Source organism: Trichosurus vulpecula, chromosome 3 (genome assembly GCF_011100635.1).
Source record: "Trichosurus vulpecula isolate mTriVul1 chromosome 3, mTriVul1.pri, whole genome shotgun sequence".
Taxonomy (NCBI): Eukaryota; Metazoa; Chordata; class Mammalia; order Diprotodontia; family Phalangeridae; genus Trichosurus; species Trichosurus vulpecula.
Window position 1 is genome coordinate 140,893,010 of NC_050575.1, and position 22,190 is coordinate 140,915,199.

General features: G+C 36.8%; 1 protein-coding gene across 1 annotated transcript in view; it reads right to left on the reverse strand.

Moving 5' to 3' along the window:
* URI1 (URI1 prefoldin like chaperone) overlaps window positions 1-22,190 on the reverse strand; it is a 69,296-nt gene that overhangs the window by 30,629 nt on the left and 16,477 nt on the right. Inside the window, exon 2 of the mRNA XM_036751642.1 lies at window positions 2,078-2,112. Coding sequence (XP_036607537.1) covers window positions 2,078-2,112 — 35 coding nt within the window. The remainder of the gene's footprint in view (window positions 1-2,077; window positions 2,113-22,190) is intronic.

The window sequence follows — 22,190 nt, forward strand, 5'->3', positions numbered from 1 at the left end:
AAAAAAAAGCTAATCATTGAACCAAAGATTTCTCCTTTTGTATCAAACTGAATCTCTCAAATGCTTAAGAACTTCTACATAATGAGCCTGGTTAACGGTTTCTCCTTGGTGGGATGAATTCTACATGAACAACTGCACTGATATCAGAGCAAAGAAAAAATTAACAGTTTCCTCATTTTTGTTTTTAACACATAAACTTTCTTGGTTCTCAGAAATTTTGGAATTTTCCACTGAAAGCTTTAAAATCATGTTTACAGAGGATACTAAACACAGAATGTTTCGTAACCATGAAATTCAGTTTTCCTGAAAAATATCTTGTCAAAATTTCTCTTGGAAGATCAAAATATACCGAATTTAATCTTAAATAAAATAATGTATGTACAATGCTTTGTAAACCTTAAAGCATTATTGTACTATTAGCTATTATCAGCTATTATCTTAATTTTTATCATTTTTCATCTCTTAATTTTGCATTGATCAATACCTTTGCAGAAACTTTATGTATTTCATTATCCAAATTTATTTCCTGTACTACAAATTTGAATACCATATTTTGATTGGTCTTATCAACCAGTGCCCCATAATGATCCTCTTTCTCCATTTCTTTGAACCATTTATGCCAGTTAGAACTCTTTCCGTTGGTATTAGCTCATCTCCATATGACTCATAACATATACCACTGTGGCAGATTTGCTCTAACCACACCAAATTTGATCCTTTTCCATATCAAAAAAGAGAAGATTCATTTTTATGCTAATAAAGATTCACCTATACAGCAAAGCTAATACTAAACTAGCTAACCTTGAAAGAAGTTCTATTACTCCAAAAATAGATTTCTAACAAACGTGAGGGATTTAAAAAAAAATTCGTTCCTAAGCCAGGAACTTGTATTTTAAGTATTAATCTAGTCTAAATTTACATGGAAGAGCCATATAAGGTGTTCCAAAATAAAGGTACATTATAGAAACGTTGACAGATTTAACTGTAGCACCAGTGGGTACAATGATAATGCTGCTCTTATTGAAAATTAATGCAGCTTTTGAATATATATATGTAAAACTTATTAGTTTTAGATTATTTTCTGCAAGCAAATAGTCAAAATTTAATATGATGATGTATACAGATTGCACTGATTTTTTTGCCCTTATCCACTGCTTGCAGACTATGTGCATTTAAACCAAAAAAAAATTGATATACACTAACTATAAATTATTTCCTTGGAGATCTCTCAGGCATGAAGAAAAAGCCTCTTAAAATAAATTTAAAATATTATATGCTTGATGGTGTATAAGCAAAGGTTTAATCTCACCACTAAAGGGGGTAGTTCCTGATTCTGCAGTAACCCTGCAGACAATAATCAGGACAGCTCCCGTTGTTCTCTCACTAAAATCTTGGTAAACACAGCAAGGCTATATTGTAATTTGATATCTATAAGATCAACTGCTTCACCTCATGGTAACTCAAAAGATTTCATTCTCCATTAAATAGTATATTTTCCTCAAATGTCGTATCTAAGTGTTATTTACCAAGCATGTGTCCTATTAACCATAGACATAAAAATAGCAAGTAACCCGTAACCTCACCTCTCCAATAATCCCCCTCCACCAAATCTCTTGCCCTTAGAGAATGCTGAGACAAAGTAGAAATACGTAAAATTTCCTAAACTTTGAAAAAAATGTATCCCACCACATTTGTTTATTCAAAAAACAAAAGAGAATTATAATATTCTTCTCCACCTCACAAGAATTTCTCTCAAAACAGACCATTTCTAAGATTAGTCCAAAACTGACTCAGTATTCTTTCTACAATATTATTTTTTTATTTTACTCTTAAAAAGAGGCAATTATAAGGAAAAATATTTCACTGGACTTCAAAACATGAGCACAGACATTGTAAGCAAACAAACATCTGAAAAGGATAAACCACAATAAAACAGCAACATAAAAATTATCATTCAATAACCAAAATAAGAAAATTCAACTAACAGTATAACAAACAATTATTTTTTACTTTGCTAAAACACAAGTAAGTTACTTCATCAGTATTTTACGTATGTAATCAAACAGTTTTCACTTACCAATGCTGGATCTTTTCTTGGCAGCCAGTGACCACCTGTCATTAAAACAGATAACTGCTCATGAAAAAACAAGGCTCAGCACACAGCTGCAATGTCACTGTATCAGAAAACTACAACAGCAGCTTCACAGATTTTGCAGCATCTCTGTGGACATTTTTATTTGTCAATGCACTGGGAAGTGAATGTTAGTCTTTAAGCAGTGTACTCTATCACAACACTCGAATGCAGGCTGATAAGTGCAGGACAAATTACAGCTTTCCATTTCATATTGGGGTACAATACCTGCTCCATAACTATTAGGTGACATATGATATAAGATAACTAGGATTTTGTACAATCTATACACCCATTTTCTATGTTACATATTTTGTAGACTACGAAAATGTTATAAATAACAAGATACCAATGGAACATCTACATTTCCTCAGTAAGAAATAAGTAAGACAGTAGTGAAACTGTTTTACTTATCAGTACATCTCCAAGTATTTTGACCTGTAATTTTTATTCTGAAGCATTAAAAATGAATTCTTCAATGTTATTCTGTTACATTTTCAAGAGTATATATTTAGGATAAATACATACTTTGAATAGCCCATTTTTTCCTCATGAATTCTTAAGCCTAGATCCCTAAAGAGACTAAACACAAATTTGAGAATGTTTCTAAACATAACATGTAGCCAATTAAAACTATTTCTATGTTATACTTCCCCGGCTACAAAAAACAAGCACAAAAGCTACTTGTTTTCCTAGTCCAGCTGGATTAGCATCATCTCTTAAAAAAAAAACAACACACTATGCTTGATCACAGTAAAGCACTCCCAAAATTTTCTAAAAGGTATGCCCAAACATGACTCAGCTAACACTAACCAAAAACACCAGGAAAGCCATGAGTAACAGTACTGAAAACTTAAGACCCTTTTTTCCCTATACTTTTACCTATTAACAATTCCAAGAACTTGTATGATTCTTATTTAACAAATAAAGAAACTAAAATAATAAAAACAATCCTAAAATACCTTCTAATTTGAGATACACCACCTGGTGTCTACCAATATGTGTTCAATATATTTTATCCCAAACTACAAGAATTTTTTAAGCTTCCTACTAAATTCCTACATTTTAACAACTCAACACAAATGTCCTCCTTTACTATCTTTTAAATACTGAGGCAGCCATACTATTTTTAAAATGCTATAATTATAGACCTAACCATAGTACTAACTCAGAATAAAAAAATCAGCTTTAAAATGAAGCTTTCCCAGTAAGTATCAATCATGTAGTAACACTTAATAACAGTGGGTAATATATAATAGAGTACTGGCTTTACATCTGGAAGAGCTAGGCTTAAAACCACATCAATCCATTTCAGTGTTTCAGATTTGGTGGTGATTATAAAACAAACAGAATTAACTGTAAATTGAAAAAAAAAGAAATCTTTATTATGAAATCCTTCTTAAAAGTTCTTATTTAATTGGCCCATTAAAATATGAGACCAAAAACAAGACAGGATGCTTTCCATTCTCAATGCATGTCTTTCCATGCATGAAGTGAGCTAAAAGCACAAAAAGAAAAGCCCTGCAAACCATAAGAGCAGCATGTTCATTAACCTCTACATGATAATCCTTTCGTAGCTGCATATTAACTAGTTACATATTCATAATCATTTACATTATTTAAAGGACCTTCTATGAAATTTTCTAGGCTATATCCATTAGCAACAATGTTAAAGGTTATAGAAGATAGTCTACTTAATGTTTCCAGGAAGACTTTTTAATTAGTAAATATGTAAATTGGGTACATATGCTTTTAATGTTTAAAAAACAAGTCATTGGTTAGGATAGCATATGCTATTTCCATCACCCTATATACTGTCCCCTTTTCCTTCCCCTAAAAGAAGGATACCAACCAATTTAATTTCATTATTCCTTCCTGAAATAAGTGAATAGATACTGAAGGGTAATACAGAGAATAACTTATTTAGTGTTTCTCAGAAGAACAATTTACCACCAAAATATTCCCTTACATACACTTAGAAGCAAAGTATCTACTAATGAGATAAAGTATTTACAGAATCAGATGATAAAGCATTAACTAAAAGTAGCCTAGAGCAGAACAAAATCTGAGAACTGAGGAAGGTAACACTAACACTGACCAAGTAAATTTCTCAAAGGGGAATGAAAAAGATAAAGGAAAAAAAGTTTCCTGATAAATATTTTGAATAATCTTTTCTACGTCTGAGAGTTTTTTGTTGTTTTTGGCAACATATTTTGGGGGCAAAGGGAAAGTTATTTTGTTTGAGGTCAGGGTTTGCTTAAAATTACTCTTCTACAATGTTGCTGCATAAGAAAAAAATTTTAAAGGAAAATACATGACACCTGAGTATACCTGATTTGAACAGTAACAACCACTTGATTTCTTGATGAAATTTAAATAATCTCATGAAACCTTAACTCATTTCTTCTTAAGGGGAACACAGGTTTATTCATTTACATATAAAAATAAACACAAGTGACTTAATTGTAGAAAAGCAATTATTGCAATTTTGAATTTGTTTGCACAAACAGCTATATCATTTGGCAATAAAGTAATGAGACTGATTTTGCATCAAACACAGAAATCTATTTTATTGCTTTGTAGTCAACGTATATATTTTCTATTTATACATAAATGACTTTACAGGAAGTGTTACTAGGAACAATTTGATTTTTAAAAGTTAAACCAGGCCAAATGTGCAAATCTACCCTATTTTCCTTAGTGTAAAGCTTTTTAATGACTTTAAGAAGTTACTCAGTTACTGCTGCCTAAGAAAATTGTTCAACCATAAAAAGTAACGGAATGGATTTATGTGGTTACACATTCAATCAAGGATTTCACAGTGTAGTAGAACCACTGCAACATGAAGCAAAATATAAAGGTTTCAGTATCAACAACGTCACCATTTGTAAGCCTTTAGGAAAGTCATTTCCCCTCTTCTAAATCTGTTCCCTCAGCTATACAATGGGAAAAACAATAATTGTGCTGCCATAAAGGGTTAACACGATGAAAACACTAAAAGATTTAATAATCTTTTATAGGATTTCAGCAGCATGGGTCTTCCCTCCAAAGCACATAGCAATCCATCCCTATCTTTTAGATGATAAGATTTAGGAATGAAATAGGCCTCAGGAATGATCACTTCTCCTTTCATAGATAAGTCTGAGTTCCAGGGAGAAAAAGTGACCTTACAAGGTCATACGGACAACTAAGTGGCAGAGCTAAGATTTAAACCAAGGACCTCTGGCTCCAAAATTCAGTCTTCGCCATCACTGTGCCACACTCTCCCACTCCCACTCACCACCCCAACCACACACACAAAAATAAATTGGTGGTCTTCTGATGATGAACCTTTCCAAACTTGGCCAGGCTGATCCTCAGAAGGCCAACCCAAGCTTTCCAATCTGCTAGTTCCTACCAGAGCTTGTACTTCACTGGTCTGTCTATAGTATGAGAATCCAGGATAAGACGCCCTCCTACCCCTGCTGAGGGGAAATGAGACCTATGATTTCATTGGTATAACAAATGGTCTCTTATCAACGCAGATCAGCATCCATTCTGCAACTTAAAGTCTTAGAGACATCTACAAACATATTAAAATACATAAATATCACTAAGAATATCACTTTACTAAGAAACAACCTGGTAGCTAAACTCGTAAAAGGTACTTTCTTTACAAGCTCACAGAAGAGTAAAAATATCTCTATTACACCTTACAAAATAGTTCAATTCAAACACATAGAAAGCAATCAGTTTTAGAGTACATGTGTGTGTATATGTATATATACATACATACATAAATAAAAATAAGTGCATACACATGTGTGTATATGTTCAAGGACCACAAGGGGGCATCGACCTATGAGTTTTCCATGCTAAATACAATACCACATTGGTACATCAGGCAAAAAAACAAATCAGGGCACTCTACTTAGGAAAGTTCAAAATGATATGTGTCTTTAAATGATGTGTGTCTCCTCCAAAGCCATTTTAAAAAATTTTCAATTTTTCTTTAAGGGCCTGAGTTAATAAAATGCTAGTTTTTGTACTATTTTGATCAAAGTTTTCTGTAATTAAATGGTTTGACTCTTTATAACATGTATTCTTAGTACTGACCTTGTAATCTTTGTTTTTAAAATTGCTATTTAAAAGGATATCTCACCAATTAACTGAGATATTTTATTACCAAAATTTTAGCTACATTTTGGCATAAATAAAAAAAATTTTAATTCATATTTCTGCAAAGAATAGTGTTTTGACAACAGAGCTAAAAGTACAGACAGAATGTTCATTGCATTAAAGTTTGTAGGCATTTTTTTAAACCATGACTTAGGTTTAAAAAAAAATTATCAATTTAAAGTAAATCACTTTCTAAGTATGTTGCCAAGGAGACAGTTGCTTGAGTACTGAGAACATTCTCATGATGTGGAAACCCTCTGTACAACACCCATTTTTCTCCAAAATTTACCTAGAACAAATCAAATTCAAATTTTCAACATTTATCCAATGTATGTCTTTTATTCTATGGGTTTTCCATCTCTTTTGTGAACAGCAGATTCTCTGAGCATTCAGGGATGCCTAGTTTCCTTTTACACAAATAAATTTCTGACTTCATCTCTCCTCTTTCTTTACACGGTACTTTACTCCCTGTGTTTTCTACACAGAATCCATCTTTGCATCTTTCCTCCTTTCAGATTCTTCTCCTACATAGTTCTGAGCACTTCAATAAGTATATAGCTCCTTCTCTATTGCCCCCTTGTTGTGCTAATTCATATCCATTCCTTTATCTCTTACTGCACATACTTGGGTTTCTGTGGATTTATATATACATCTTGCTATATTCCTTTAAGAGTAAAGATGAATAGATGTTAATAAGAAAGGTTTCTAATCCTCTTTGGATAAATAATTCGATCAAATTGACTATGAAGATATGTTATATTTACTCTTAAATAAAAAACATGGAATAAAACTTGACACTTAACTACTGACACTATTAAGAGTAGTAACCCAACCTAGGAAAGGTAACGTGTCTTGTCAAGAAATTGCTAGACTGACAGTTGATCTAAATGTACTATAAATCCTTAAAGTACTGTTGAGTATCAGAGGCAACGCGTGACAAGTGAACCAAACAGTAACACTCAATAATGTTAAATGCATAACCTAAATTACTACATGTCAAGAGTAAGTTCACTTGATAGATGAGCAAAGCTGCACAACATAATGAAATAGTTCAGGTTACTCACAGCTTTGTTACCTATCAGGTCGAGACTATTAATATGGGGTCAAAATCCAAAATTTAGAAAAATCAGGGTATTATTAAATCAAGGTGAGAAAAGGTAAGATAGATTGGGAGCTCTTTAATTTAGCTTAATCAAATATTACTAACATTCTTAAAATGCTAATAATTATAAGTTTTTAGTTATGCTAATTTAATGACAAAGTTATACATTTCTATTTGAGCTTCTAGTAGTTAAAATTAACCACGCCTCTGTAGCTAATAGTGGCCAGTTAATGCAGATGTTCACTACTGACTAGACTTTAGGGATGTCAGGCAACTTATCAAGATATACAGTGAATTAGTTCCATTTATTAAAGCAGTTATGAGTCTATGAGTTTCTTAAGAGGCAATCTGGCATAGTAGACAGAGCACTGAAACTGGCATGAAAAGAGACCTAAGTTCAAGCACATCTCTCACACATAACCAGGGTCAGTTACTTAAACCTGACATTTAGCTTACTCCTCTGTAAGAAATAAACATATTTACAGTACAAACATCCCAGGGGGGATTGTAAGGATCAAAGGAGATGTGGGTAAACTTTTCAGTACTTTGCAAACTTTAAAATACTAAGTGTCATTTTGTTATTGCCATCCATTTGAACAGTTCATTTAGCTCACAGGCTAAACGGAGCTAGATTGTTCATCTAGTTCAATTCCTCATTGTATAGATGTATGAAGTTTACAGATAAGGAAACTGAAGCTTTGTTAAGCCACTAAGTGGCTGACAGAGGAAGTTTCTTCATCTAGGAATTCCCTATACCAATAATCACAGATCCAGTCATTATCCCTATTCCTATCCTTGAAGAGCAGAAATTTGAATTATCCAATGAAATAAGGTTCTGTAAGGTTCATTATTTAACAGCAATCATAAAATCTAACCTTACGCAGCATGCAAATGTGTAAGTGATAGATCACAGGCTCATCAAGGGAACAGTGTAGATAGTTAAGTAAAAATTCATCATCAATAACAGAAAATCTTAAATAGCCTATTGACAGTGGATCATTTGTTTCATTTTTATACATGGACAACATATTTAAAGAGTGCATTTTTCCTTAAAAGAAATTCAAATTTCTTAGCACACATAGTCCTTAAAATGAGGTTGGACTGTATGATCTCTAAGGTCCCTTCCAGCTCTAAATCGATGACTCATGATCCCAAATGGGAAAGACAGATCAATTCACAAAGAACTTTCAAGTCATAGGATTATTTAAGTAGAGCTCAAAGGGACACCTTAGACCAGCTATTCAAACCCCTCCTTTTACAGATGAGAAAAAAACTGAAGTCTAGGGATGTTTATTAACCTGTTCTTGTCATACAATAAGTGGCAAAGTTAGGACTGAAACCCAAGTCCTCTGAATCTAAATGAAGCATTTTTTCCATTGCATGTAATAGTTTAAATTACTGACCCTAACATTCAAGATTCTCTACAATCCAACAGACCCCAGGAAGAAGCAAAATACCTTTCCATCACTCTGGGTCTCATGCCTCTGGAAAAGGGGAGTCACACCACTCTTTTGGTTCCCAGTACAAGTCCCCAGGTCTGAACTGCCTAAGGCCCTAAAATAACGGCCACCCTGAGGACAAACCCCAGTGGACAATAAAACCTACCAAAACTCATTCCCTAATGATTAACTACCTCCCCCAACCCATAATCATCCCCTTACCAATGATTATGAAGCTTCAGCTATCTAATGCAACTCCACTCAATGTCCCACTCTAAAGCTATCCATCCTTTGCAGAAAACAAACTTACTTTCACCTTAAATCTTTTCTTTTCCCACTAACTCCATTTTCCCGCTCTCACTGAATCAAGGATACCTCCTAAGGACAGCCTACCTGGCTTCTCTTTCTAGCACCTTTTCACCCAATTTCCCCCCAATTTACTAGCTGAGGTGAAGGAGTTAGAACACTCTGCTCCTACACCATCATTACTTCCAGGTTCTCCCCTTCTACCACTACTTAGTACTACTTCTTTGATGTTCCCTCAATCTTTGTTGTTCACCTGTTTCTGACTCTTTGTGACCCCATTTAGGTTTTCTTGGCAAAGATACTGCAGTGGTTTGCCATTTCCTTCTCCAGCTCATTTTACAAATGAGGAAACTGAGGTAGACGAGCTGATTTGTCCAGGGTCACACAGCTAGTGTCTGAGGCCAGATTTGAACTCACAAAGAAATGAGTCTTCTGACTTCAGGCCCAGGGCTCTATCCATTTCGCTACCTAGCTGCCCTGGCTCCCTGTCTGGGAATCAAACCTGGTCTCCCAGGCTCTGACAGGCAGAGATACGACACTCCATCCTTATCTACCACCCAACTAAAATTCTGGTAGCTGTTGGCTACCTGTCTCCAGGACACAGCTCTTTTCTCCTTGATATGCCTGGCTCATAGTCTCCTCAACTCCTACCCTCATACCAGGGGACTTTAACATACACAACTGACCCTCCCCAAAACACCCTAACCTCACAGTTCCTCAACTTACTCATCTGACATGACTTACTCCTCTACTCCAACTCAGCCACACACAAAAATGGTCACCTACAAATACACTACTACTATTTTCATGAACTCTGAAATTCCCTTATCTGATCACAATCTATTTTTATTCTACGGATTTCTCGGCCTCAAAAAGCCACAACCTACTTTTTACCTCCAATCAGGGCAGGGAGGTAGCTAGTGCAGTGGATGGAGCCTGGGGACCTGAAGTCAGGAAGATTCACCTTTGTGAGCTCAAATCTGGCCTCAGACACTGGGCAAGCCACTTAACCCTGTCTGCCTCAGTTTCCTCATCTGTAAAATGAGTTGGAGAAGGAATAGCAAACCACTCCAGCATCTCTGCCCAGAAAACCCCAAAGGAGGAGACAGAGTCAGACCCAACTCAAACAACTGAACAAAAACAATGTCCAATTCCTCCCAGTTCTTTCCTATCAGTCCTATACCCTTTTCCCTTCCCTACCTTGATCCATTGGTGAACCGGTTCAATTCTATGTTGTCCTCTTTTCTTATCTTATGGTCTATCTTGCCCAGCCCAGCATCAGCCTTTAGATCACTCCTACCATCCACTGTCTTTGCTCTCAAACACTGAAAAAAGCTGGAGAAAATCACAGAACAGTGCTGATTAAGTCCACTAAAAATTTGTTATGTAACTTCAACTGGGCTTTCAATGCAGCAAAGAGATCCTTTTATGCCTTCCTAATTAAATACCTCACCCAAAATAGTTGTTCAAACCTTTCCATTCCTCCTCAAACTTCCCATAACTCCTCCCTCCCCCACTATTCAACTAAAAACCTTGCCTCATATTTTACAGGAAAAAAACAGGCCATTCCCCAAGAGCACCTTTTTCTTCTCCCTCCTCATCTCACATCAACCAGAAGTCTTCTGCAACCATCTCCTCCTGCATACTTTTCAAATGAAGAGTAGGCCCTTCTCCTTATCAGAGAGCACTCATCTCCATGTACAAGTAATCCCCTCCCATCCGGTATTCTCCAGCAGATTACCCCTCTATCATCCCTATTCTCTCATTTATCTTCAAACTCTCCCTGTCTACAGGCTGCTCTCCTACAGCCTACAAACATGCCCATATCTCCCCCATTCTCACAAACCCTCTATTGATTCATCTATCTCTACCAGATGTCATCCCATATCTCTCCTCCCTTTGTGGCTAAACTCCTTGAGGCATATTTAATCGGTGCCCACACTTTCTTCTCACTTTCATCTTTCTTTAGTCTAGCTTCTAAACTCACCATTTAATCAAAACTGTTCTCTCCAAAGTTACTAACAATCTCTTCATCGCCAAATCTAATGGTCTCTTTTCAATCATCACCTTCTTGACCGTTCCAAACCTTTGACACTATTTAGCACCCTTTACTCCTTAATATCCAGTTCTCTCCAGGTTTTCATGACACTACTCTCTCCTGGTTCTCCTCCCACCTTTCTGACCACTCCTCATCTCCTTTGCTGAATCCTCATTCAGATCATGCATATTAACCATACATGTCCTAAAGAGTTGTTCTGGGACCTCTTCTCTCTCCTAGGTATGCTATTTCACTTGCTTATCTCACCAGCGGCCACAAATTCAACGATCATTTCTACACTGATGATTCTCAAATCAACCTATGCAGCCCAATCTCTCTTCTAACCTGGTCCAGTCTCACATCTCCAAATGTCTACTGGATGGGCATCTCAAATTGGATGTCCTGTAATCATCTTAAAGTCAATATATCCAAAACTGAACTCATTATCTTTCTCCCTGAACCATTCCCTCCTCCTAATTTCCCAATTACTGTCAGAAGTACCACCATCCTCCCAGTCACCCAGGATCCTCCCTCCTTCTCACCTCACCATAGCAGATCTGTCGACAAGGCCTGTCAGTTTTACCTCCATAACCTCTCTCAAATATGCCCCCTCTCTCTCCTCTGACAATGCTATCACCCTGATATAGGCCCTCATTGCCTCACACCTGGACTATTTCAACAGCCTGCTGGTTGGTCTCCCTGCCATAAGTCTATCCCTACTCCAATTTATTCTCCACTAAGCAGCCAAAATGATCATCCTAAAAAGCAAAGGCCTGACAAACCACGTCGCACACCACACCACCACACCACCCCCTCATTCAGTAAAACTCTAATAGCTCCCTATTACTTCCAGGATCAAATATAAAATCCTGTTTGGTATTCAAAGTCTTCATAACCTCCTCTCCTAACCTTTCTAGTTTTCTTACACCCTATACCACCCCCTCCATGTACAATTTGATCCAGTGACTCCTTACTGTTCCTTAAATAAGACACTCTACCTTCCTAACTCTCCAAGGCATTTTCACTAGCTGACTCCAGAGCCTGGAATTATCTTCCTCCTACCCACCCTCCCAGCTCTCTTCAAGTTCTAGTTAAAATTTCACCTTTTACAGTAATTCTTTTCCAATCTCTCTTAATTCTAGTCCCTTCCTTCTATTGGTTATTTTCAATTTATCCTGGATATATCATGTTTGTTTGTACACACTTATTTGCATGCCTCCATTATACTGTAAGTTCCTTGAAAGAAAGCAGGGACTATCTTTTGCTTAGCACACTGCCTAGCACACAAGTAGGCCCTTAATAAATTTTGACTGACTGGCTCCAACCTACCCACCAAGTTTATCTTTTACTATTCCTCTTTAAATATTTTATGTGAGACTTGTACAAAACCTCCATGCTGTTAATGCCTGTGTAATTCCCTGCATCCCTGTTGTTCTTAATCCACACATCCTGCTCGTCAACATCCCCGCCCGTACCTTCCGTATCACTGTTGTGGATTTATGTAGTGCTTTTTTCACTCTCCACCTGTTTCTTTTCCTGCCCTCTCCCATTCTGAGCCTTGGCAGGACTATTTCCCATCATCAGAATACATATCATCTTTTTCTATCTGTTGAAGTTCTTCTATTAAAGGGCCAACTCCACAACTACCCCCTCCATGAAATTTTCCCAGACAAATCCCTCAGAAAATTACTTCTCCTTCCTCGGAGAAAATGAGTCACAGATGTGGCTGCTAAATAACTGAACTCACCCAAAAGTTACATTAAAAGATTAATCAAGTCCTTCCTCAAAATTAAGTGTAAAAGAAAACTGATCAACTTCTATTTTCCTTTTCAAAAGAACTACATGTGAAAAGATAAATGAAGGAGAAATAAACTAGGTCAGTTAATGTAAGTACTGTGACTTCGGACGAGTCACAAACTCCCAGTTTCTTCCTTTGTTGGCTGAATAAGTTGGACTCGCCTACTTCAAATACCTCTTCCACTCTAAACTTCTACAGCTTTATACATTCAGGAACACCTTAAGCATCTGAACTAGTCGATAATCATTATATAGAATACTTGGCTTTTCTACTAGTAAATTATATTACCTTGGGAGCAACATGGCATAAAAGAGAAAATACAGGACTGAGAAGCCCTGAGCTCCAGGGTCAATTCTGTCATTTGTTAAATTACAAACTCAAAGCCTCAGTTTCCTTATCTATAAAAATAGTGAAATATGATTAATAACAGTTGTACTGTCCACAAGTCTGAAAAAAGCATGGACTGATATCATTTCGTCATTCCTCATGGTGAGCAATGAAAAGTATCCTATCTAGTCAGATCCATTATAGGTATATTAGCTGTGAGATTCAAAATTAAGTCACAAGTATCATAATCAATGTTTTTATCTGAGATCACTGAAATTCAAAAATTTTGCCAAGGAATTTGTTAAGACCCTGTAAGAGAATTAAGGATCCACTTCATCCATTTTCTGTTCAAAATAAAAGCATCTACCCAACAAACTGTTTCTACACTGAGTAGCAGGACAGGAATAGTTGGTTTTGGTTGGAAAAATGTCAAGTGGTACAGAATGAAAAAGGGTAATATAACATGTTTGAAAAAGAAATTCATACTAACATTCTAAAAATACAGTAAAAAAAAAAAAAGGCAATGAACTTGTTCCTTCTACTCATGCTCTGACGTTTTGTTCCCACCATGCCCATTAATCCACAAATGAACTATCAGGACCTTCTTTAAACATGTACGTAGGACAAAAAAAAATTAGAGAGAGATTAGTCAACTCAAGAGACCTCGGATGAAACATCTTCTAGTTCAGTACTTGAATCGTTCCCCAATATTTGAGCTTGGGATGGGGACATGGTAGGAAGGGCAGAGCTAAACCTAGATTTAGCTTTTTTTGACACTGCCATTCATACATCATAATATTAAGCCTCACATTCTAATGATGGAAGTAGATGATGCCCAGTACAACTGATTCCTCATCACCAAATGAATAAGATGATTACATAACAGGTTCATACTAGAAGGGGAATTGGCCATGCTACTAACATGCTTACTGAAGTTAGATGAGTCATCTGGCCTATCTAGTTCTCACTTACAAAATGAGGACTATGAGAACTAGGTGATAAGACAAAATGAGATCATAGCTCTGAAAGCACTGATATAAACAGGCAACACAGGATGGCAAAAGAGTCAATAGTAAGTCAATTAACATGTTTTTAAACACCTGCTATATGCCAAGCACTGTGCTAACCTCTAAGGATACAAAAAGAGGCAAAAGATAGCCCCTGTCCTCAGAGTCCCCAATATAATGGGGGAGATAACAAGCAAACAAAAATGTACAAAAAAGCTTTATAATTAAAAGAGGGAAGGCACTAGAATTAAGAAGAGTGGGAAAGTTTTCCTGTAGAAGATGGGATTTTAGTTATGTTCGCTAACCTCTAACGAAAATTTAACCTTTCCTTCAATTAGACAGCTAGGTGGTGGTGTAGAGAGCACTGAGCTTGGAGTCAGATGACCTATGTTCAAATCCAGTTTCAGACACTTAATAGTTATGAGGGATGCCGGATAAGTCACAACCTCTACTAGCCTCAGTTTCCTTAACTATAAAATGGGGATAATAATAGCACCTACTTCACAGGGTTATTGTTAGAATCAAGTAAGATATTTGTAAAGTGCCTAGCACAGTGCCTGGCACATAGTAAGCACTTAATAAATGCTTATTCCATTCCACTTTATTATAAATTTAACTAACAAGATTATTCTGAGGAGTCATATGTTTCCAACAATCAAAGGTTCCCCATAATACAAAAAAAAAAAGGCTAATAACTCCCATTCTAATCATAAATCTACCACTGAACTAGCTGAGTCAGGCAAGTCACTTCCCTCTCTCTAGACTTCACCTTGAAATCTTTAAACTGAAGAATGAAGTTGACCTAGATTGGTAAAATCCTATTCTGGGTTATGATAGGATTAAAATCTACCAGTTTCCATAGAACAAAGATTTAGGTCCCTGCCAATAGGGATTCATTTTCCCCAAAATTCAGCAAAGGTGTCTTCAGAACCTGATTTGGTGAATGCCTGCGACTATTCATGTCACCATTCCTTGGTAACCAGAAACATTTCCCTTAAGCTAAAAGCTCAAACTGAGCACTACAGATGTTTGTTGGTAACTTTTCAACTCTTTTGTTAATTGTTCAACTAAGAGTATCTCATTTCATCCCAACATTAAACATGAATTAACAGAGTGCTCACATCAAGTCCATATTTAACACAAGTCAAATTATTTTATCACCTAAGCAAAAATATTATTCATTTTAAAAAAGTAGAATCCCATTTTGGCAAATATCACAAGCGTGATTTCTATAAATATGCAAGGAAATTTCCACCTAATTTTCCTATTAAGAATGTAACAAATTTGTATACTTCACAACATAGTTGTGATCTCATAAACATGGATACCTTCTCCAATGATGCATATCAAATAAAATCTATCCGGTATCTTCCCATCCTGCACTATCCTTGTTCATGTAAACCGATAAATTTTCCACAAAGCACCTAATATATTGTCACTTCCTTTTCTGATTATACATTTCCTAAAACTCTTTTGAGCCACATTCTGTGTGCGAATCATCGCTGGTAATAAACTACATCCTATCTATACATACCAAGCATTAATTATCCCTCACCTTGGGTCTCCTGCAATTTGAATTCATCAGAGATGAGGTGTGCCTTGATTCACAGCCATACCAGAAGCAATACCAGAAGAAATTTGTTCCTTTGTTGTTCAATCCTGTGCAATTCTTCGTGATCCCATTTGGGGTTTTCTTGGCAAAGATAGTGGAGCAGTTTGCATTTCCTTCTCCAGCTCATCTTACAGATGAAGAGCTCAGGCAAAGAGAGCTAAGTGACTTGCTCAGGGTCATACAAAGTGTCTGAGGATGGATTTGAACTGAGAAAGATCAATCTTTCTGAGTCTAGGCCGGGTGCTCTAACCACTTCACCACTTGGCTGTTCGAACCAGATGACAGCTGCTGTTAAAATGATGGATTGTCAGGAAACAGACTGGGATCACTCAAATGTTGCCACCAAATCAACAAGATAGTAGCCTAGGTACTTTCACCAAAACCCATTAATTTTCAAACACCTATTAAAAGAGAAACTTGGGCCAGATGTAGAGCATTTACAGCTGAACGCAGAGGGGGAAGAAAAAGAACACCAACAAGACAAAATCCTTATGAATTAATATTAAGAAGCACTACTCATTTAATACCTCTACCCCACCAGCCTCCCAGGGGTGGGGAACCTGCTGCCTTCAGATCACATGTGGCCATCTAGGTCCTTAAGTGAAGCCCTTTGAATGAATCCAAACTTCACAGAATAAAGCCCCTTAATAAAAGGATCTGTTCTATAAAACTTGGACTCAGCCAAAAAGCCACAGCTGAGGACCACATATGGCCTCAAGGCTGCAGGTTCCCCACCCCTGCTCCAAGTTCTTAGCAGGAATAACCTATGGATTGTTTTTAGGCCTATCTATAAGGGAACACCCTACTTCCTGCTCATCCCCATCTAACAGCCACATAAAGGGAAAAGGAAGTAAAAATGCTATCTTCTGCCTAGGGCAGCCTCTAGATTACAAAAACCCAAGACTACAGTAAGTCTCTTTTTAGAACTGTCTTCTGATGTTTCCCCAGCCTTGCAAAAAGAAGTAGATAACACTTCAGAAAACATTTATTTCTGGGGGTGGAACCAAGATGGCAGCCGGAAAGCAGAGACTTGCGTGAGCTCCCCCGACCAGGTCCCTCCAAAAACCTATAAAAAATGGCTCTGAATAAATTCTAGAGAAGCAGAACCCACGCAATAACACAGAGGGAAGCAGGACTCCAGCCCAGGACAGCCTGGATGGTCACTGGGTAAGATCTATCGCACGGAGCTGGGAGCGGAGCAGAGCAGAGCCCAGCACGGGCTGTGCCAGGACCAACCAGACCAGGAGCCGGGCAGAATAGGCGTAGCACACTGAATCAGTGAGCTGTGGCAGTTACCAGACTTCTCAACCCACAAACACCAAAGACAACAGAGAAGGTTAGTGGGGAAAAGCTGCAGGGGACAGAGTGAAAGGAGTTTGCGGTTTGGTCACTGCCCCTGGGGCAGTGGAGGTGATGCAGCTGAGGACAGAACTACAGCTGCAGCTGCTTCCAGCCCCAGGCCCACCTGGTGGGAGGAATTAAGTGGTGGATCTGAGCAGAAGTGCAGAGCCTGCTTAAGATCTGAGTAGAGGTCCAGATTGGCAGTTCTTGGGGGAGGAGGAGCCCTGGTTTGGCAGAGCTTGCTATGTAGAAATAGCTCTGTAAACAACCTTGCAACCCCTCAAGCTTGGGACAAAGTATTCTCTACTCTACAAGCAGTCATAATCCCAACAAAAAAACTCAAGGGTCAAGTAGTTGGCTGGGAACATAGCCAGGCAGTGAAAATAGACTCAGATTCAGACTCACACTTTGGAATCTTTCTTTGGTGACAAAGAAGACCAAAACATAACAGCCTAAAAAAGTCAACAAAGTCAAAGACTCTACATGAAAAGCCTCCAAGAAAAACATGAACTGGTCTTAGGACATGGAAGAACTCAAAAAGGATTTGGAAAAGCAAGTAAGAGAAGTAGAGGAAAAATTGGGAAGAGAAACGAGAGTGATGTGAGAAAACCATGAAAAACAAGTCAATGACTTGCTAAAGGAGACCAAACAAAATACTGAAGAAAATAACACCTTAAAGAACAGACTAACCCAAATGGCAAAAGAGCTCCAAAAAGCCAATGAGGAGAAGAATGCCTTGAAAGGCAGAATTAGCCAAATGGAAAAGGAGGTCCAAAAGACCACTGAAGAAAATACTACTTTAAAAATTAGATTGGAGCAAGTGGAAGCTAGTGACTTTATGAGAAATCAGGATATTATAAAACAGAACCAAAGGAAAGAAAAAAATGGAAGACAATGTGAAATATCTCATTGGAAAAACCACTGACCTGGAAAATAGATCCAGGAGAGATCATTTAAAAATTATTGGACTACCTGAAAGCCATGATCAAAAAAAGAGCCTAGATATCATCTTTCAAGAAATTATCAAGGAGAACTGCCCTGATATTCTAGAGCCAGAGGGTAAAATAGAAATTGAAAGAATCCATCAATCGCCTCCTCAAAAAGATCCCAAGAAGAAAACTCCTAGGAATATTGTTGCCAAATTCCAGAGCTGCCAGATCAAGGAGAAAATACCGCAAGCAGCCAGAAAGAAACAATTTGAGTATTGTGGAGACGATCAGGATAACACAAGATTTAGCAGCTTCTACATTAAGGGATCAAAGGGCTTAGAATATGATATTCTAGAGGTCAATGGAGCTAGGATTAAAACCAAGAATCACCTACACAGCAAAACTGATTATCATGCTCCAAGGCAAAATATGGATTTTCAATAAAATAGAGGACTTTCAAGCTTTCTCAGTGAAAAGACCAGAGCTGAATAGAAAATTTGACTTTCAAACACAAGAATCAAGAGAAGCATGAAAAGGTAAACAAGGAAGAGAAATCATAAGGGACTTACTAAAGTTGAGCTATTTTGTTTACATTCCTACATGGAAAGATGATGTGTATAATTCATGAGACCTCAGTATTAGGGTAGCTGAAGGGAATATATGTGTGTGTGAATGAATATATATATATATATGTATTTATTATATATATGTATATATATAATATGTATATGTATATATATAGAGGGCACAGGGTGAGTTGAATATGAAGGGATGATATCTAAAAAAAAATAAAATTAAATTAAGGGATGAGAGAGGAACATATTGAGAGAGGGAGAAAGGGAGAGGTAGAATGGGGTAAATTGTCTCACATAAAAGTGGCAAGAAATAGCAGTTCTGTTGGGAGGGAAGAGGGGGCAAGTGAGGGGGAATGAGTGAATCTTGCTCTCATCAGATGTGACCTGAGGAAGAAATAACATACACGCTCAACTGGGTATCTTACCCCACAGGAAAGAAGAAGGAAGAAGATAAAATAAGGGGGACAATAGAAGGGAGGTCAGATAAGGGGAGAAGATAATCAAAAGCAAACACTTTTGAAAATGGACAGGGTCAAGGGAGAAAACTGGATAAAGGGAGATAGGATAGGAAGGAGCAAAATATAGTTAGTCTTTCACAACATAAGTATTGTGGAAGGGTTTTGCATAATGATACACATGTGGCCTACGTTGAACTGCTTGCCTTCCCAGGGAGGGAAGAGGGGAGAGAATTTGGAACTCAAAGTTTTAAAAGCAGATGTTCAAAAAAAAAAAGTTTTTGCATGCAACTAGGAAATAAGATACGCAGACAAAGGGGCATAAAAATCTATCTTGCCCTACAAGAAGGGAAAAGGGGATGGGGGGAGTGAGGTGACAGAGAGGGTTGACTGGGGAATGGGACAATCAGAATATATGCCATCTTGGAGTGAGGGGGAGGGTAGAAATGGGGAGAAAATTTGTAATTCAAACTCTTGTGCAAATTAATGCTGAAAACTAAACATATTAAATAAATAAATAATTTAAAAGAAAACATTAATTTCTAATCCTAATTCTGAGCAGGCACAGAAGGAAAGGAAGAGTACCAAGGGAAGAACTGGGTCACTAAGCCAGGCCTGAAGGGAAAGGGAAGCCTAGCTAGGTCCAAGTCCTATCCACTCTACCCCTACCCTCGGGATCGGGGCCCCAAACAGATGCATTCTAAATCGCACAACACAGAGGAGGCTGGTAAAGTCTTGAAGCCCAGTCCCTAAAGCTACATACACCAACAAATGGGGGAGGGGAGGAAACATCAGAAAAAGGATGAAATGGAAACATAAGGAAAAAAGGGCTGAAACATCAAGACAACAAGAGGAAAATCTAACAAAAACCCAGAGTATAAGCAAATAAATCAACAAAAGATCCCAAAGACTAGAACGAAGAATGAATATTAAATCTTCAAAGAGATTACAAAATTCTCTTAATATTACAAGACATAGGAAAGTGAACCAAGGTCTGATAAAAAATAAAATTCTTTGGGATCCCAAGGGAGAATAGAGCAAAAAAATCCAGAAAGGTTCAACAGAAATGAAATTATTAAAACAAGAAACTGGGAATGAATCAATAATTTTTTCAAAACAGAAATAAAAAACTAAATTAGCAGATTAAATCCACAATGGAGAGTTTCTCTAAAGCAGGACTTTTTAAACTTTTTCCACTTGAGATCCCTTTTTCCCTTTTTGGCAGCATTCATTGCCATGGCATGGTTTGAGGGAAAGCGCAGTGCAAAGTGTGCAATGCAAAGTGTGCAAGCTTTGTGTTCAGAACCAAGGCTGCAGTAAAGCTGAACAATGCAACATGGCCAAGTGCTGCCAGAAACACCTCAGATTCATTACATGTTTGATTTTTAATTAATTTTTGGTCATTGCATGTTCAGAAGCCTTTTACTGTTGACACATTTTTTGCAATCCCATATGGGGTTGTGACCCACAGTTTAAGAAGCACAGCTCTTAAAGAAATGAAAAACAAAGAGTTCATTTAGGCTCTGTATCTAAAAAAACTTCCTAAAAATTAAAGCTGCCCAAAGTGGAATAAGCAGCTTCTGCAAAGGATAGACTCATCCTCAACAGTATTTTCTATCGGAGGCTGGGTGACAACTTTAAGTGCTGACTGGATGATAACATGTTATAGAGTTCTTTTCAGATACAGGTTGAACTAGATTACCACTCAAGTCCCTATCAATTCTCAAATTATATGGTTCTGTGATATATTAAAACAGTTTAATTTTTTAAAATACTTTAATAGAAGCAAGAGAGAATAGACTGTAATATCCAAAAAAAAAATTTGAAGCTGCATAAACCTGGAAAAAGGAGAAAAATTCAGCAACATTAAGCAAATACAATCTCTATTCAAGCAATTAATGAAAACAAATTATGGCTATCTTTCTTTAAAGATGACTGACCTGACTAAAAATTTTATCAAGAGATTTTTCAAAAGCACAAAAGGGGAAAAATGATACAATTAGAATTTCAAAAAATAGGAAAAGTAAAGGTGGGAGAGCAGAACTGAAGCATTACATACTAAACCCCACAATCCCACTTCAGATATATCAATTTTCTGGAACCAAACTGGAGTATACATAAGGAAGGAAAGGGGAGGTAGAGGACCGAAGGGAATAGGTGTTGTACCCTTATCAAGTTCATGGGTGAGCAGGGAAGAGATGATGACTCTTATCGTCTCTCAACAAAAAGAGGGGCTACTGGAGAATAGGAGAAGCATCAGGCCAGGATCTCAGAAAATGAAAGGATGTACTAAGAAATGACCTCCTCTTTAATAATGAATGAGTTAAAGAACAAATTCTAGAAACAAACTACATGAACACAATGATGATGAAACAATATGCCAAAAAAAGCAATCCTCAGAGGAAAGATAAAATTAAAAAAAAAAACTTTAATAATAGGGTAAAAATTCTGAATATGTAATTTTAAGTTATAAAAACCAATACCTGCAAAATAAAAAAGGGAAATCTTGAAAAACATGCAAAATAGAAGCCAAAAAAAGATTAACGAAATGTTTATTTGAAAAGACAAAACTGATAACTCTTTAGACAACCTAATTAAAAATTGAAATAAAATTAACCAAAAAAACTGAACAAGGTAAAAATCATAATAAAAATAATTATCATATCCTACTATAGTTATGTGCCAACAAAACTGAAAAACTCAAGAGAAGATTATCTACAAAAAATGAAAATTACACAAACTAACAGATGCAGAAAAGCCAAAGTACGGTACATTGCTAAAAACCCTACAAAGTATAAGCACAGAAGGATCTTTTAACATAATTAAATGTATCTAAAAACCAAAAGCTAACATATTATATAGGGAAACATTAAAAGCTTTCCCAATAGACTGTTATTTGGCCTAGTTCTAGAAATGGCAGTAAAGGCAATGAGAAAAAAAAATACATTCAAAGATATGTAGCTAGGCAAAGA